Raw genomic sequence first — 19,288 nt, forward strand, 5'->3', positions numbered from 1 at the left:
GGCAGACAAGGGCACTCCGTTTCTGTGGTCCCAGAGTGGGGCAGACAAGACACTCTGTTTCTGTGGCCCCAGAACACTATGTCACAGTATCTACTGTACTGTCTCTCACGTTTCCACCCTTAGGACCACAAGTTCTTCGAAGTCAGAAGCTACATCTATTTTATCTTCTGATCCTAAGGTGTAATAACGTGCCTGGTGCATCACAGGAAACGTTCACGTGAAAGTTGCTGATGAGATAAATAAATGAGAACAAGAAGCCAACAGGACTTAAGAATACAGCAGTACTCTGATTTCACATTAATAGATTTTTATCCTTAGAAAGCAGGTAGAAATATAAGAAAGACTATGAACATAGATTTCTCATAATATATTACAAAAGACTTCTTAGTACTAAACAGGGAATGTATAATTTAGATTTGAATAGAATAACAGGTCTCTAAGCTGCTGAGAGTAATTCACGTAATTCTACTCATTGTCACAGAGAAACTAAATACCGTAACACGAAAGTATCATATATTTGACTTTAATTTATTCCTAGGTTTCATGTTCGAACAATACTATGTCAAAAGTAACTACTCATGTTCTTTTGACCATAAGTTCCACCAAACAGGTTAGAGAAGATCAAAATCAAAATAAATGTGGACCCTACAAATTGCTTTGGAAAACATACACAGATTAATGGAGACTTAGTGCTAATCCATGAAAAAAAGGATGAAAAGCAACAATGCTGCTAACTGTGAAGAGAACAATCCTGCCCACTCCCCCAGTTCTAACATTCTGTGAGAGCTCTCAGGTACAAAAGCCCAGAGGGATGTAATTCTTTCCCGTCAATCTGAATGGTGAGGCCCATGTATTTTTTAGTTGTAACTCAAATTTGAACAGGCCATAGTCTGTAAAAAGCACAAATCAGAATGTCTTTTTAATACAGGCAAAGTGACACCCCCAGTTCAAAAGTAAATCTCTACTTCCAACATTAGACAAAGCCATTAGATTATAATAAAAATTACCACCAAGTTAGGAATGATATTTCAAGGTCTTTGAGGATCCTTACCTAATCCTATCCGGTTTGGACTGGTTTCTCGGCTACATCCCTGACTCCTGGGGATCTTGCTTCGTTTCTCTGAAGAGGGAGTCACAGGCGGGCCTCTTGAGGAACCCCCGGCAAGGCCACCATAACTACTTCCCAACAATTTTCCTGGGGAACTTGACCGGCTGCCAGCTAAAAATGAAACAAAACAAAACTGAAAAATGGATGTAAATCAGGGAATACAACTATAATATTACAATTTCAGAAGTCAGCTTACACATTAATTTGGATCAAATACTACGAATTTCATATAAAAATGGCTTTCTTGTGGGTAGTACTGATTTTTTTTTTTTTTAAATACAGGAGCATAAAAGAGCTTCAAATAACATAAGAGAATGTATCCACAAAGAAGAATTACTGGCGGAGTTCTACGAAAATGACAGCAAGATTTCTGATTCAAAACAGTGGACTAAGTATAAACAGCTCCCCGTTCCACAGCAAATTTCTACAAACAATCACAAAGGTGTTTACTGTTTTGCTTTTTTATTCTGTAAGAGTTGATATGCTGAAAATTTTAAGTATAATTGCGAGAATTACAATAGAAACTTCCTAAACATTAATGGAAGAAAACAGACCCAAGAACACCCCACTAACTTAATAAATGGAAGAAAACAGGGCATGAAGAAGAGGCAACTAAAAAAAAAATAATAAATAAAAATCACAAATAAAACGGTAGGAATAAACTCAAGCATGTCAGTAATCATAATAAATGTGGCTGGACTAAATTAATCTCTTAAAATAACAGCGATTCTTGGATTGGTTTAAAAAATAAAATGAAATTCAACTACATACTGTTAGTAAGAAAGAAACAACATACCTAATACAAAACAACAAAACAGAATAAGACAGCATTAAAAAAGGACAAAGGATATTTCATATTGATAAAAGAATAACTGTCCATAAAGATATAATTGTCATAAACCCTTATGTTCCAAATAACATAGCTTTGAAATATAAAACATAAAACTGACAAAAATATAGGGAGAAATTAAGAAGACCATGATTATTAATGTACCTCTAAGAAAGATACTAACTACTGAACCTAGTAACTAATAAAAACCTTTAAAGGAACACAACCTGGAAATTAAACACACACACACTCCATCATTCAAATGAATCACTAAGGTGACGAATCATAAAATTAGGACTTTATAATGACTTAGCTACAATTTAAAGTGAAATTCATTATAAAAATCACCAGTACGCATCACCACGAAGAACCTGTCTTAGGACTTAATAATCTTGCCCATAAACTTTGAGCACACAAATGAATTATTAAACTGTGTAAAAAGAGAAAAATCCATTTTAAACACTAGAATTTGAACATAACAGAAAAAAATGCAGAAAGATTAAAGCTCATAATAGGGAGAGAAATTAACATTGTGCAAGGAACATGGGGTGAGGGAAAACACTAAAAAAAAAAAAAAAAAAAGCAAGAAGAGAAACGGCTTACCACCAGCAGGATTAGCAGATCTGGATCCTTGATTATGAGAGCAGACCAAAGGACAGGCAAAAAGTGGATTAAAAGACAATAGCACAATACAGAAGGTCAGCATGCAACACAACACAAATGTCTTTGTTCACAAACATGTTAACAAATTAGCTATTTCTTCTAGGTCTCTTTCCTTTTTGTCCACTTTTGTACTTATGTTGATTTTACTCATATCATACTCTATTGGCACTGACTTCAGGTCTGTCCATGTAACATTTAGGAACCTACATGTGTCAGGTGCAGGAGATGCAGAGAAGACAAGTGTCTTGCCCTCCAGAAGCACATCTATATTCTCTAGTTTTGAGCAACCGAGAGAAGTGACCGCATCCTACTCGTTTATGTGTTACTGCCGCCTTAAGTGGTGCTGCTTACTACCTAGGAAGTGCTCAATAAACTTCAATGAATTCAAAGAAACTGCTATTAACTAGTTTCACCTGAATGTCCTATGCCAAATCCTCAAATATTAAAACATTAATTTTCACATATTTAAGTCCTCAAATATTTAAAATATGCTTGTTAACTCTTAAGGGCCCTAAATCTAATGTTAACGAAATCTACTTAGTACTCTACTGGCACTATGAATGCTAAGTATACCTACATTTGTAAAACATATAAATATGCTCATATTTACTTTGTATTAAAATAACTGTTTAAAAAATACTTAATTTATATGACTAAGCTTGAGGTCCAGCCTTGATCATTTGCTGGTGTTGTCTCCCTTCCTAGGAGGGGAATTTGGTGAGTAAAATGAAACTGAAGACTTTTAAAGTGGAGCCCCAAGACAGAGTGCAGTATTTCTATAAGACTGAGGAACGGAAGCTCTAATCATCGAGACTATAGAAAATTCCTCTGCAAGAACGTCATCTTCACCACCTGCTAAGCAGAGGAGCCAGGCTAGGGGCAGGAATCCCTGCAGAGGCCAATGGCAATAAATAGCAGACACCGAGAACTGTAAAGTACTATCCAACCTCACTCCAAGAAAGGAAATAACACTTCACAGCTAAAGAACATTTTTTATTAAATTCAATCTTAACATACTATCTCAATATGGAGTCTTGAGTATCTTTTGTCAAGAAAAATTTCTCTGCAAGAAGACCTGACTCATGACCAGAGTATCAGATCCATCTGTGACTCCAGGCATCGCTAGCGTTCAAGAGAATAACCAGAGCCTGGATATTGTTCCCAAGGTAGAAGCTGCTGGGCCACAGCTGTACAATCCATGTCGTGTTGTATGTTGTGATACGCTAGACGCGTGGGCTTCTGCTTCAGACAATCCTGGCAGGAATGTATGACTGACATTCTACTTTTCTTTCCAGAAAGGAGATACGCTTGTTTAACACGAGGCCTGGAGTTACCAGAGGGACATGGGAGTATTCACAAGGAGCCCAGAAAGACATTCTAAATACTAAGGAGAACCTAAGGTTTGGCCACAGATGGAATATTCTTGACACAAACCAGACAGCTCCTCGGGCCATGAAGGAAGCAGACACACATCTACTAGAGAGTGCTGTGCTGAGGGCCTGTGTGCAGCTCCCGGGGAAGGAGAGCCTTTCTCGGCCACACTCATCCTGCCCAGGAGAACTCGGACCCCCAGCACTACTCTACACGCGCACAGAGGGAGTGGGAGACTCAAAAGCCAAGTGTGGCTGGGGAGTGAGACACCAGGGTGGTTCCTAAGAGCGATCTGAATAAATTCCTTCCATCTACCGCTGCTTTCATGGCTGATGCTAGCAAGCCAAGTGACTCGACACGTACAGACACGCAGTAACGGAAGCGAGGGTAGCTGGGCAAAGCGGGGCCTATGCTGGCAGGAAGAGAGGAGCAGGCTGCAAATGTTAGAACAGAGGGTTAAAGGGGACAGCTGTTAACGGATTTGCTTATTACCACTCGAAAGAGAACTCCACATTAAAATAATCCCCAGGTACTGCTCTTAAATTATATCAGAGGGAGTCCTTATCGACAGGAAAATGGGTCATAGCCCAGATTTATCTCAATTTGAGATGCTTGAGGAAAGGCAGAGAAACCACATTTTAATCATTAATGCTTAATAATACAAAATTTAAATCACCTGGCAAGGAGACAAAAGTACACTTGAATACTCCATTTTGTGAGCTTACTCAACGAACATCAAGACTACTCACGGTATCTTACAGCCACACAGATGTGGTTTTCTCCTGAAGTACTGAAAATATTATAAATCTTTCAACTGTAGAGTGAGCTGATTGAACAAAACTGACACAACAGAGAGTATAAAATATACTTCTTACGCTGGGACTGTGAAACCACTTTGGCGCGACTGCGGCCTCGATTATCAGGTGTGGTGGCGACACTGGTGGCACTCCCGGAGCTCTGCCGTCTCGTGCGGATCCGACCTGGAGGATGTGCAGCAAAAACGGGGTTTCCATAATGTTTTTCTACTCAAGAACGCAACCCACACCACGAACAAGAGGCACCGACGGGGCCACCTACAGGGGGCACGGGTCTTCCTCACGAGCAGTCCTCACCCATTGCCCTGTGTGCACGCCCGTGTATTTGACCGGCACCCACAAGTTCTACAGATATGTTAGTTACTCCTGAGAGTAAGTCATGAACCCGGAAGGTGCTTCTGTTTTTGTTATTCTAGCATATTATATTTTCAGATGAGATGACAGTTATTTGAGGATCTTTCCCCCAATTTTTTACACATGACATTTTCTAGTTTATCATCTACAAACCTGTCAAATTTCCAAAAGCAGAAAATATGAGCAGTCATCATAAGAAAAATACTACAGAAAAAAGAATAAATGCAAACACACACACACACCAAAAAACCCTTAAAACTCAGCAAGCAACAAAAGCTACAGTACCCTGGAGAATAAATAGGTTTTGACAGGTAGCAATAAACTTCTATTTTAAAGCATGTATGCCAACAAGTTTCTAGGCTGCAAAAGATGAAGAAGGCAGAATCAATATTAGGAGTACCTAGAGAAACAACCACCTAAAAATAACGCAATGTCATAGGCAGTTATGAAAAAAATTTGCTATTGTAAGTAAAGCAATCTGTTAATTCCCACTATTAAACCATGAAACCATAAAAACAAAAATGAATTCAGAAATGCAAAATCATTGATGATCAGACTAGTATGATTAGAGATTAAACTTTTTGAAATTCAGGGTTTCTTTGGTTTCAGAGGAGACAGAAAATGTCTCTCCTGGCGTAATTCAATCAGAACGGCAGTCTGACTATTAAAATATGGAGAACAGAGGGTTGCTGGAGGGACTGTGGGAGAGAGTATGGGCTCCATGGGTAAGGGGCATTAAGGAAACTACTCCTGAAATCATCGTTGCACTATATGCTTGTATGTAAATTAAAAGAAATAATAAAATAAACATAAATAAAAAAAAAGAACAGCAGTCTGATACGGAAAACATAAACCAATGGAACTCACGTTGGCATCTTACATTGTTCAAAACCACTTCTACCTCATCATCGGAGAAAGCTTGCAGAACAGTAATCCAGAAAAACAAACCCTAAGGCTTGAACAAGGTTCAAGAAGGGAGGGGAGGAGCAATAAAAGTACTACATTAAGAAAAAAAAATTGAAACTAGAAGGAATCCATGGCTTTTAACAGCAGTTTAAGTAAAAACACACAAATTCTAGAAACTGTACTAACAGCTATTAGATGGTATTATATTAAGAGCTGTATGTATGTGAACTCGGAATCCTCATAAGAACATATCATTATTCCCATTTTACAGATGAGGAAACCGAGAAATGGGGATTAATTAATTTGCCTAAGGTCACACCACTAGTTTGGCTACCTATGCCTGCCTGGCCAACTGGCTGGCCAACCTGAGTGAGGAAGTAACCACACTGAATCAAGGTGGTCACCAAGGCAAAGTCAACATGAAAACCAACTGAATCTCACTTCCTATTTCAAATTTACTACAAAATATTTAGGTCACAAAAACATATTTTAAGTGAACATCCATACCCATTCAGCTTAAAACACAGAAATCTTTGCTAGTGTCCGTGTACCCCCTACCTTCTTCCAACATTTGGTAACCTGATCCTAAACCTAGCATTCATCATCCTCTAGCATTTCTTTAAACTTTTAATACATTTAGTTGCATAACCAAGCAACAGATGGCATCATTTTATATATTAAAATGCTTTTAATTATATCATAAGGTATGTATGTTTCTAAAACTTACTGTTTCGCTTAACATTTTATTTGTGAGGTCACTTATGGAATTGATTCTTCTGTAGGAGGTACAGGAAAGATCCACTGTTTTTTTTCCATATTACTAACCAGTGTCCAAATGAACTTTCTTACCCCCTTTCTTACTGACCTACAAAGCTGTCTTTGTCATTTGCCAAGTACTTAAAATACATGTGTGGACTTGTTTCTCAATTCTCTAGTCTGTCCCGTTGATGTGCGTGTCTAAACCAGTAAACATCACAATGTTAGTATTAGCTTTAAAAAAAAAAAAAAAATCTTGCTAATTGGCAGAGAAAATCAACCCACTTTTTCCTAAGGCCCTTTGCTCTCTTCCAAGTGCTTATAAAGATACAGGTTAAAATGGCCTCTGTTGAAATCTTAACTGGCATTATGTGGAATGCAAGGTTAATTTGGGGAGGAAAGGAGACAGCTTTATGATACTGATATTTCTATGTTTTTTTTTCCTTTACTTATTTCACTTTAAAGTCTTCCTCAATTTTTACAGACTTATTCAAAGGTGCCTTATTTTGATGACACATAAATATGTTATTAAATTATATTTTCTAACTCCTTGACAAATATGAATTAATCTTTGTATTTTGATCTTAATTCTGGGAACCCTGCTAAACTTGTGTTAATTCTACTAACTTGTACATAGATCATTTGGGGTTATCTAAATAGAACACCATCTACAAATAAGACTTCAGTTTTTTTCCCTTAAAACTCTACCCCTTCATTTCTCTGCCTTTATCCTGCTGTCTTAGGACATGTAGTCCACGCCCACATGGGTAGGATTTGTTCCTTTAAGCCACATTAAAAAAAAAAAATCTGGAATTTCACAAGAAGTATGGTATTTCAACATGCTAAGAAAACTCCTTTCTATTTAATTGCTAAGAATTTGCCAAAATGTTTGTAATTTTTTTTTTTTTGATGCTTTCCCTGCATCTTCTGAGATAAAAGGATTCTCCTAAATGTGCTGAGCTCCATCAGGAAGTTTCTAAGCTCTGAAACCTGAGCTAAACCCCCACACTCACGATGTACACACTCACATACACAAGATGTCTTGACTGTACCTTCTCTGGTTTATTACTAAAGGCTGCATTAAATGAGTGAAGAAGTATTCCCACTTTTTCTTCTCAGAATTTATGGAAGACTGTGATTCTCCAATGCCTCATACAATTTGCATTTCTTTATCCTGTCAAGTGAATGTTTAATTCCTATTTAACTTGTACTCTTATCTTTATTATTTCCTTCCTACTCTCCTTTGGGTTTATTCTATTCTTTTTCTAACAAATTGGAAAGAAACTCCTAAATCAGTCTCTCTTCGAATATAACCTTAAGGCTATGAATATTCCTCCAAGTACTGCTTTTGCTTCATTCCGTAAGGACTGATATAGTTCAACATAATATGTTGCTTTAAAAAAACACATTACTAGATCTTATCTGCTAATGCTTTGCTTTGGAAAAATAAGTTGGATCCATATTTCACATTCACACTTTACACTAAGAAAAACAGCAAATGAACCTGAGATTAAAATGTAAAACATGAAACCATAAAAGTTCTAAAAGAAAACATGGGAGAAATCCTTTGTGATTTGCAGTGGAAAAGTCCATTCTAGCTATGAAAGCCATTAGAATCAAAGATAGGTAAATCTGACTACTTATTTTGTAAAACCTCAACATGACAAGAAGAAAATGATGAGCAAGTTAAATTGGGAAAAATTATTTGCAATTCATATTACAAAGGGTTAATTTCTTTAACGTATAAAAAGTTGTAAGACGTCCACCAACCAGTAGTGTGCTGGTAAATGTGTAACAATTGGCTGTGGGAGAGGATTCCTCACTGATTTGTGTTTTCCAATTTCCCTGATGTCAATATTCCCAGGCCAAGTTCAGGCTACTGACATGAAATCAACCAGATTACAAAATGCCTGAAAATTTAACAATTAGCTGTCATGAACAAGTTCAAGACAGCTCCAGCACACCACTGGCACAACCCAATATAGAATGGACAAAGTCTAGGAACAGACAGTTAACAGGCAATAGAAATGGCTCTTAAGTGTATGAAATATTGTTCAGGCTCACTCGTAAGAAAACAAAATTAAAATGACACTGAGAATGCCATTTATCGCCTATCAGACTGGCAAAAATCTAAGGATATGCTAATATTCTGGTGTGTAAAAATAGAGGCACTCTCCTTCATTGAGGAGTGGAAATTAATGTGGCCCCTACAGAAAACTACTTGGCAATATCTGTCACAATTACAAATGCATGTGCTTCCTAATCCAGTAATTCCACTTTTGGCAAATAATCCTATCAAATATGCTTGCAAACATGCAAAAGGATGTATATAAAAGTTTATTCATGGCAATGTTACTTGTAATAGCAAGTATTACTGGAGGTAACTCCAATGTCAGTCAATAGGTAACTGGCTATTAGGGAACTGGCAATAGGTAACTGGCAGAATGCAGTACAGTGGTAATCAAGAATGACGAGGTCCTCTCTAATATGTAAAGTCCTCTCTAATATGAAGATACGTAAATGAAAATGCAGAATAGTAAATATGCTACCTTTCTTGTTTTAAAAGGAGAAAATACGATTTTTGTATTGCTTCTATATGCAAAGAAACTCAACAAAAATGAAACTACAAGTTGTAAGACTAGGGTTGAAGGGAAAGACGTGATAACTAGGCAAATGAAAGGATGGGAGGGAGACTTTTAACTGTGTACCTCTTGCTATTTTCTGGGTTTTGAACCACATAAATGTATTACCTATTAGAAATTTATATTTTTACATATCGCTCACTCCAAAGGAGAATTTGCAAATGTTTTCTTTATATATTTGTAGGCTATTTTTATTAGGCCCATAAAAACAGGATAATTACATCTTTGCCACTTACTCATTTTTTATTACATAGCAATCCACCTTTGTAAAGGTTTTGCTTTATTTTCTGTTATTAATAGATCAACAGCTTTCTTTTACGTATTTCTTATTCTTTGTCTTTTACTCTATCTGCAGCCTTGTATTTTAGATTTGTCCCTTTAATTATCACATAGCTGGATCTTTAAAAACAATCAAGTTGGGATGCCTGAGTGGCTCAGTCGGTTAAGCATCTGACTTCAGCTCATGTCATGATCTTGTGGTCCGTGAGTTCGAGCCCCGCGTCGGGCTCTGTGCTGACAGCTCAGAGCCTGGAGCCTGCTTCAGATTCTGTGTCTCCCTCTCTGTCTGCCCCTCCCCTGATCATGCTCTGTCTCTCTCTCTTAAAAATAAATAAACATTAAAAAAATTTTTTTTCAAGTGAATAAAATAAAAAAAATCCAGCCTGGGGTGCCTGGGTGGCTCAGTCAGTTAAGCGGCTGACTTTGGTTCAGGTCATGATCTCACAGTTTGTGCGTTTGAGCCCTGCATCAGGCTCTCTGCTGTCAGTGCTGAGCCCACTTCAGATCCTGTCCCCGTTTCTCTCTGCCCCTCCCCTGTCTGCACACACACTCTCTCTCAAAAATAAACATTTAAAACAACAACAACAACAACAACAACAACTGAATCTAACAAACCTTCTATTTTAACTGGAAAGTTTAGCTGATCTGAGCTTATTTTTACTATTTTATATGCATGGTTACTTGTTTTGATTTTTCATTTTCCTTTAAGTCTGTTGTTTCCTTCTTTTGCCTTAATTAAAAAATTTTTTTTTATGTTTATTTAGTTCTGAGAGAGACAGAGTACGAGCTGGGGGAGGGACAGAGAGAGAGGGAGACACAGAATCTGAAACAGGCTCAGCTCAGAGCCTGACACAGGGCTCGAACTCACAAGCTGTGAGATCACAACCTAAGCTGAAGTCAGACGCTCAACCGACTGAGCCACCCAGGCTCCCCATCTTTTGTCTTAATTTTTTAAGGATATGATTTACTATCTCCTAAGATAATGGTCTCATAGATTAAAATAACATTACTAAAAACACAACTTCAATTAAATCATACTTTTGGGGAGATGGGAGTTTTAAAAGCCGTCCCTTTTCAAATTAAACTTTTTACTTTGAGGCAATTGTAGCCTCACATGCAGCTATAAAATGGAATACAAAAAGAGCCCGTGTGCTCTTGGCCCAGTTTCCCGCCATGGGAGCATCTTGCAAAACTGCGGGGGACAATCAGAAGCAGGACATGGACAGTGACATGCTCCATCCATCTCACCCAGATGTTCCCAGTTTTATTTGTATGTAAACCCTGGCTTTCTTTTGTGGGTAGTCTCTTGGTCCCTCTGGCTGCTTCTATTACCTTCTTCCTCAAGCTGTGGTGTCACCATCTGCCTTGCTTGGGATTTGCTGGGTTATGTGAGTCTATGGTTTAGTGTCTTTCACCGATTCTGAAGAACTCTCAGCTACCACCTCTTCAGATGCCTCTGTCCCGTTCTCTGTTAAATGTCTTTACCGTCTTCCACGTGACTTGATGTCTCTGTCACATTTCACAACTCTCCCCTTCTGCACTGTGCTCTGGACAGCACTTCCTGTCTTGAGTTCAGGAGTTCTCCCTTCATCTACATGGATTCTGCTGCTCAACTTATCCACTGAGTTGTTAGTTTTAACAGTTTACTATATTTTCATTTTCAGAAGACCCAACTGTTCTTCAAAACCTACTTGGTCATTCTTTATAGTCTACAGCTCCTTTTGCTTGTCTTTCCAGATTTTATTTCGTGAAATGAAAGGATTCCTTTTCTTGGAACCTTATAGGAATTCTTTAAGATCCAGACTGAAGTTTAATTCTTCCAAAGAGGATTAATGTTTGCTCCTGCTAGTGTCCTGTGGACACAAGCAATCCACAGCCACTTTAATATCATTTATCTATTTGGGTTTTTCGGATCACAAAGACCACAGTGTAAATTCTGATCAAAAAACTGTGTGAAGGTGTAATTTATGGTTGCAAATTATCAGGGAAGATTACTTTCCCCCCGTACCCAGTATAAAGGTTGAGTTAACTTCCTGGACACCAGTGATGATCAGGTCTTGGGTCTGTCCTTCACCTCCTGTCCTCCCATGTCCTGCATACCCATTGCAGGAAATGCCCCAAATCTCTGACATTCAGTCAAAGACCTCAGGGTACAAGCCAGCTTGGACCCTCACCTGCTAGGGTTTCTGTTTCTGCTTAGGTCTGGGGATTCACTGTTTTTATTCCATATCAGTGATGTGTCCTCAACAAGGAGGATCGTTCAGACTACTCAATTCTACATAATGCTAAAAAAAAATTTCTTATTTCTCTTAAACATTTAATTATTTCATATTACACAAAAGGTCCTTAAGTCTTGAAGGACTGAATATGTTTGTATTCTTGGGGCGCCTGTGTGGCTCAGTCAGTTGAGTGCCTGGCTTTGGCTCAGGTCAGTCTGTGGGTTCGAGCCCCGCATCGGGCTCTGTGCTGACAGCTCAGAGCTTGGAGCCTGCTTTGGATTCTGTATCTCCCTCTCTCTCTGCCCCTCTCCCTTTCGTACTGTTTCCCTCTCTCTCTCAAAAATATATAAACATTAAGAAAAAAAAAATTTTTTATGGGTAAGGGGCACTAAAGAATCTACTCCTGAAATCATTGTTGCACTATATACTAATTTGGATGTAAATTTAAAAAAATAAAAAATTAAATTAAAAAAAATTTTGTTTTAAGTATGTTTGTATTCTTTTTCTCTGCTGCTTCTCACTCATTATAGATGCACTTATAGCTTAAGAGCTCACACTTGGCAGGTTTTAATCTGTGGGAACCCCAAGGAACCAGATTTGAGGGTCTTCCTCTGTAGAAGTTCACTGCTCCTGTCAGGCGCCCTTGAGGGCTAGAAACGCAGACCACTTTACTTCATCAGACACCACAGATAATAAAAACTGAAGGTACAGCTTGCAGGAGAACAGAGCTCAGTTACAAATTGGGGGGCTGGTTTTTTTCCCCTACCTAAAGCAGAGTCAAGAGCTACCGTGTCAACCTGAAGATAAAGAGGTTTTGCTCCTAGCCCACCTTGTCATGGATTTATAGCACCTTGACAATGCTGCCTCGACATCAACCTTACCTGTCACCTGGGGGAACACAGCGGCTTGATTCCATCTGCCCCAGGGACTCACATGAGTCACTAAGACCTCAGGGCACCCTTAAAATCAATTTCAGGGAATTAAAAGGGCCTTTTTTGTGTTGTATTCAGATACAGATTTCTTTTGTAAAGAGAAGGCTGTCGGTTCGTTTGGTTCACTGTATTAATTGATGGTATTATAAAGATGATACAAAATACCCTTTGGTCTTTAAGAAAAACAAAGTCTATTCAATAAATGCAACGTAGAGTAAAACTATACTTCACTTCTACATTATGACCTGCTATTGACATTCATGTTCATTCATACTGTGTTATGACAGAGACAGAGAGTGAATAGACATGGAAGAAAAATAATGTAAAATAAACAGAAATAAGAGATAGAGGCACCCAGGTGCCTCAGTCAGTCCATCATCCGGCTCTTGATTTCAGCTCAGGTCATGAACCCAGGGTTGTGGGATCAAGCCCCGTGTTGGGCTCTGTGCTGAGCATGAAGCCTGGTTGAGATTCCCTCTCCCTCTCTCTCTCTCTCCCTCTCTCTCGCTCTTTCTCCTGTGTGTGTGTGTGTGTGTGTGTGTGTGTGTGTGTGTATGTGTCTGCCCCTCTCCCTCTCCTGCACTCTCTCTAAAATAAAATAATAAGAATAATAATTTTAAATAAAATGAAAAAGAAGAGTTTAATAGAGAACTGTCCAACAGAAAAAAAGTTCTGGAGCTGGACAACAAACAAACTCACCCACCCCAAGAAAAGCAGACCTAGAAGAAAACAAAGAATTGGAGGAGGACAGCCTTTGACTTTCATGGAATATGTGAAACAGAACAGCCATACTGAGTGGCTTTTTAATAAAGCTGCTGGAGAATTCCTTTCCATCACACTTCCATTCTTCCAGAAGAGCCCTCAAAATGGGAAACAAAACCTGTGCACCCGGTTTAACTTGCAGGCATGGTTTTCCTACATTTAGTCCAAGGCAATTAAACAATCATGAGCGGGGGGGGGGGGGGGGGGGGGGGGGGTCTGTGTGGCTTAGTCGGTTGGGACTCCGACTCCTGATTTCAGCTCAAGTCGTGATTTCACGGATTGTGAGATGGAGCCCCGTGTCTGTGTGCACTCTGAGCACAGAGCCTGCTTGGGATTCTCTCTCTCCCTCTCTCTCTCACCCTGCTTGCATGCGTGCACTTCACACACGCTCTTCCTCAAAGTAAACAAACATTTAAAAAAAAAAAAATCACCTATCAGACAGTCTCATGTCACTAGGGTTTCTGTCCCCCTTATGATAGTTGCAAAATTCCAGGCAATTCTCAATTTAGAGGTTATCCAGATTGAAAGGTCTTCTAGGTAAATCTCCATCATCACACAGGGGCATTCTGGCATATGTGTCCATTTTGCAACTCACAGCTTCCAGGCATAATTAAACCGACCTCAACTTATTCATAAGAGGTATTTTTGATAAAATCAAAATTTGGGAAGTTGACCACTTCGAAATTCTCTTACCTACAAGCACTTCTCCCAAATTAACAACTCTCCTCATATTTTTTACCGATAAAACTAAAAGAATCTTAGCGCTCTTTTACTCCAATAGACAAACACATATTTTTTTCATTGTGTAAAAAAGCCAATCACTTGGAAGTCAGAGTTCTTGGGATAAATATATAAGCGATACCAAATGTTTGATTTCCCAATGAAACTGAACTAAAATTTAAAGTCCCTTTCCTAAAGAGCAAACAAGGCTACATCGCTTTTATTCCATAATCTTAAAATCACCGGTAGTTAAGCATGCCCTTGGACTTAATAACATAGGATCATCTATCCTCTGAAACGATCAAGAAGTCATCAGCTCCCACTCATTGGAGCCATTGAAGCCTGGTAACTTTTCATTTAAAGGTATGTGTTCTGGGAAAAAAAATATGAACAAGGCATTTCCTAAGTACAATAGCTAAAACAAAAAGGCCCCCCAAAACCCAAAAACAAACAACCACAAAAAACAGTAGTAGATGGGAATGTACTCATTTACCACAAGTGTAGCATCTCATCACAGACTCATCCCACGAGCACCAAAACCAATGACATGAATGCTTCTTTCTAAAATCCCCCAGATTATTCAAACGTGACGGGGAAATAAACTTTTGTCCAGAAGATGAGGTTCTGTGGGCTCTTCCCCAAAAATGTTTTCTGACTAGTTATAAACGTGAGAAAGGCTACTTGATGTGTATGATTAAAAAAAAAACTCCCAAGTAGATGTATTTTTCTCCATTCCCATACTAACAAAGTTGCCGGAATTCAAATGCATTATCTGAATTTTGAATTTAGAGCATCTAACTATTGATTCTAAGTCATAGCTTTGTCTCCTAATGATGAAAGCACTTGTCCCTTCTTGCTCTGGGAGCTAGACAGGAAAATAATTTCATAGGCTTATTAACAAACTTTAAAAAGGACCGCAATGATTCTAAAAGTTCAGATAGGAAACTCAGGTCCAGCGTGATATTTACTGCTGCCTTTTTCTAGTATCTGTGTGCAGCTCTTTTGAGAACCACCACTAGGCCTCACTGCTCAAACAGCCAGGGCGTCTGTAGTGCTGGAGTCTACGGCCCACCAGCACTGTGTCCTTTCCGTCTCACGGGCACTCCAAGCCCGAGGCACTGATGTCCGGCTCTCAACAGCCTGCACAGCCCTGGGACACAGAGAGAAAGGCTCACCGGCTCCCCTCACTAAGCTTGTCTTCCGTCAGATTCGTCTACAACGAAGGGCCCCATCTCATTCTCCCACTTCTACCGGAAGGGGAACCAGAAGGAGACTCCTCGTTCTTGGTCTCCTGCACAATAACGGAGTAGGTAATCTTCTGACCTTGCTCTGCACTGGTAAAAAGAAAACTGATAAAAAGAAATAAAAGTGAAAAATTCCCAGCGCTGGGGAGAACAGCAGGCTGATTTCAAGTCTTATCACACAGGCATATAAAATTAGAGCATCTGGAAAAAAAATACAACCCCCTTGGAACATCTTCACTTTCCACTTCATCTACATTACAGAATTCCACTCTCCGCCTCTCTTCCACCTAGGCCGAGGAAATACGTATGATCATGTCGCTGGGAAGGAGAAATGTAAGATCACTCGCTACAGGCTAAAAAATGCAGTCACCGCCAGCCCTCTGTCGTCTGCTCTCACAAAGGAAGTCCTCACTGTGACATAGGCTTCTTGTCCACTTTCACCTGGGAAACTTTTCACCTCACACACTTGTCCAACCCAAAGAACCACCACTGACTGGGGCTCACTTCTGAAAATTCAGATTCTGTTGCCCCTTCCAAACTTGATCCGAATTTTCAGGGGGAAGGACCCAGGACTCTGTTTCTTTAGTACGTTGCAGGTAATTTTTATGAGGTAAGTTTGAAGAACACTGACCTTGGGACTATGCCCATCTTTAAAAAAATTCCATTCCGAGTTTTTCCTTTATGAGTCCCTGAAGAAGTAGTGTATTGATTAAAAGTGCTCTGAGCTGCACACATAAGGATAAAAGCCAGTCCACTGCAGGCTAGCCTTTTGGAGCTGCTAAATAAGGTATGACAGTAAACTAGCAACTGCTAAGTGTTAAATCTCAGGCTGAGGGTTGGTGGGCCTAAGCCACTATCTTAAGCACATGAGGTTCCTCTAAATTTCAATGATTTGAGGCATTATCCTGCTCTCCGGGTAGAGGCTGCACAAAAGGGACGGTCTAGCCTAGCATGTGCTAATCCAAGAGCTATACAGGCCAAAATGGTTATGTCTTAAAGTCAAAAGACAATGCAAAATCAGGAGAAAACTTCCGGAGAATGGCATAAAAAGAAACCAAAGGGGATCTGGATGTGTGTGTTTCGTTCACCATGCCAGAGCCCGTGTGGAGCGCAGAACGTGACACATTTAATACATGGAAGGCATTTAATACACGGTTGATGAGGGGAAGACTGAGGGTCAACAAATGAACAGGTATGTGTCAGTGATACAAATAAAAATGACATCACGTGACTCAGTAGCATCTATAGGAAAGAGAAAAGTTATTTTTTAAAAATTTCGATCAATTACCTGGTAGAAAACCTTTACCGGCCTTTTAACCTAAGTAAATGACACTGAATTTATTTTCAAAACAGGAGAGGCCCACAGAAGCACAAAGGTAAAGAGAGGAAGAAAGAGAAGGGAACGAAAGCTGCGAAGGGGGTGCTTCGGGAATACCAAGATCTGAGAGCAGTAGCCCCCGGGCACGGCAGCACCCAGCACCCGGACAAGGCTCCTCCCTGGGGCAGGCCGGGCGCTGGAAACCACGGACAGCACACAAGTGACAGATTCACCAGAACCACGACAGGACAAGGAGGGCGAGGAGAACTCAGGTAGGGGGAAGGCAGAGAAGCAGGGAGACAGAATGAAGAAGAGCGGAGGGAGCGTGCAATGCGTCATGCAGGGACCTCGGTGGGGGCGAGTGGGCACCAGGCAACACTCAGTGAGCACAGAGGACGGGTGAAGGCGAGACACACCCCAGTCACAGAAACAAACCGCTTACCCTCCGCTTTAGTGGAAGTACCGTCTTTAAGCAAATTAAAAAACAAGGGAGGGGATAACAGGGAACAGTTAGTAACATTAAAAAAAAAAAAAAATTAAAAAGCAGAATGTTATTAGCTACTAAAAAAGCAGAAGTACAATTTAAAATAAAATCAAAAAAGAAACAAGTTCAACAGCAAAGCAGATTCTGAAGCAAGTACGTGTGCCTCCGATTAAAATCGGCTTAGTAGAAGGTTGCTTTTGCTTTTGGAAAACAAGCTAAAAAATGTCAACCCAGGGTAGCGCCTCAGTTGATACACTGTTGGGCTTTTGTTTTAGCCAACCCTCATCCTCTCAGAGTTTCTTTTTCTTAGAACCAAGTACCAGCAGAATAAGGGGGGGAAACCAAAAGCTAAAGTACTGAAGAGTCCCCCAAAGAACAGAGGCAGATAGGAAGCTGAGAGAAGCTAGCTCTAGCAATGACGCCTACCCAACTACACGGTGAGCGGCAGAAGCTGTACAGCAGGGTACCTGAGTCATGGCCTACGGACTCCATATCTTCCCTCATGTGTCTGGACTCTAGAAGTTCGGAAAAGGATCGTCAGCTTTAATGCTACACTTCCGCACGGATATAATGTGCCGACCTAAGTAGTCATCGTTAACAATTTCTCAGTAGGATTATGCTCAACTTCCCAGGTTTTTTGTTGTGTTGTGGTTTTGGACACGAAGCAAGTGGAGGCAGGGTTCTCGGAAATGCTGAGAGAGCGGGAATATTCCGGTCCTGTTACCTGAAGAGCTAATGCTGGGCTGAAAATGTATCCTCAGTTGCTTGTAAAAGGTCCATTTGTATCGTCAGACCAAAAGACCTGGGTGCTTTTGCTAGCACTGAGGGAAGTCTACATGGTCCATATTAAAATAAGGTATGCACAAAAAAACAAAGACTACAGAGTCCTCTAAAAGACAGTTTTTACTCAAGTTCTCAAGCAGCAAAACAGATACTAACTACAGATACTCAAGGTGGATCAAATGTATTGAAACACGGGTACATATTTAAAAACGGAACTCAAATGAACAGAGCTACCCCACCCTGGGAGAGAGCTGAACTGACGTCCCCCTTACTGGATGACTACGTACCAACCTAATGTCATAAACACTCCAATGTAATATTACAGTAGTGAAGCGATGGGCAGGGAGAGCACTTACTGGGCTTCTTTCCAATCAAAAGTACCCGTGTTTGAGGGGTTTGCCGAGAGAAAACAAGACCAACTTAACAAACATTCCAGAACACACTCCTTTCACGTTCTCACGTGCTTAGCACAATCCGTTTTTTTCACCTTACGGGGTAATCGCTTACAAAGGACTTTTATTAAATTATTTAATTTATCCCTCTCGTGTGTCTGAGCTGGGTGATGATCTCCACAACTAATTAGGTAGAGAAACCAGATGCAGAGACTGCATGGCCTGTTCAAGGTCAGCAAGCTAATAAACGGCAGCCCAGTAATCTCCCCTTGGCGCTCTAGCCTGGGACTCCGTGCTCGGAACACCTTGAGAACGTCAGTTTTGGAACAGACTTTGGAATCGGTTTGTGAACCAATTCAGTCTCAATGTTTCATGAAATTTTAATTGTACGTATTCAGTCTCCACCAGAGTCCCCAGGTTCTGGCTTGAACGACTTTGCTCTAACAAAAATAACATGAAGTCAACTATCAGCCCTACACACAGGTGTTCATTTGCTGAAAAAACTGAGAAACTGACCTACCATTCTGCTAGATATAAATTTAATAATGTTTCAAAAAGTCCTTTGGGCTATTGTTAAGAGTAGGTACAGTCTCCTCCTGGCACTCTTCTGAGGAATATGGTTACGCTGGCCAGTAAGTCCACCACATTTCTCTAGAGATGCCCCTTGCTCTCGCCCCCCAATCCTGCACCTCGGCCACTCCGGTCAGATTC

At 40.0% G+C, this 19,288-nt stretch overlaps 1 protein-coding gene across 34 annotated transcripts in view; it reads right to left on the reverse strand.

Moving 5' to 3' along the window:
• CLASP1 (cytoplasmic linker associated protein 1) overlaps positions 1 to 19,288 on the reverse strand; it is a 274,262-nt gene that overhangs the window by 84,267 nt on the left and 170,707 nt on the right. For 12 of the 34 annotated variants that reach the window (XM_078451384.2, XM_078451387.2, XM_060625370.3 and 9 more), the window contains 5 exons: positions 17,870 to 17,917; positions 17,361 to 17,384; positions 4,847 to 4,951; positions 2,541 to 2,567; positions 1,052 to 1,219 (listed from right to left, as the gene is read on the reverse strand). In XM_078451384.2, coding sequence (XP_078307510.1) covers positions 1,052 to 1,219; positions 2,541 to 2,567; positions 4,847 to 4,951; positions 17,361 to 17,384; positions 17,870 to 17,917 — 372 coding nt within the window. The remainder of the gene's footprint in view (positions 1 to 1,051; positions 1,220 to 2,540; positions 2,568 to 4,846; positions 4,952 to 17,360; positions 17,385 to 17,869; positions 17,918 to 19,288) is intronic. The other 22 variants (XM_060625388.3, XM_060625376.3, XM_060625386.3 and 19 more) reach the window with 6 other exon arrangements.

Source organism: Panthera onca, chromosome C1, assembly GCF_046562875.1.
Source record: "Panthera onca isolate mPanOnc1 chromosome C1, mPanOnc1 haplotype 2, whole genome shotgun sequence".
In the NCBI taxonomy this organism is placed as follows: Eukaryota; Metazoa; Chordata; class Mammalia; order Carnivora; family Felidae; genus Panthera; species Panthera onca.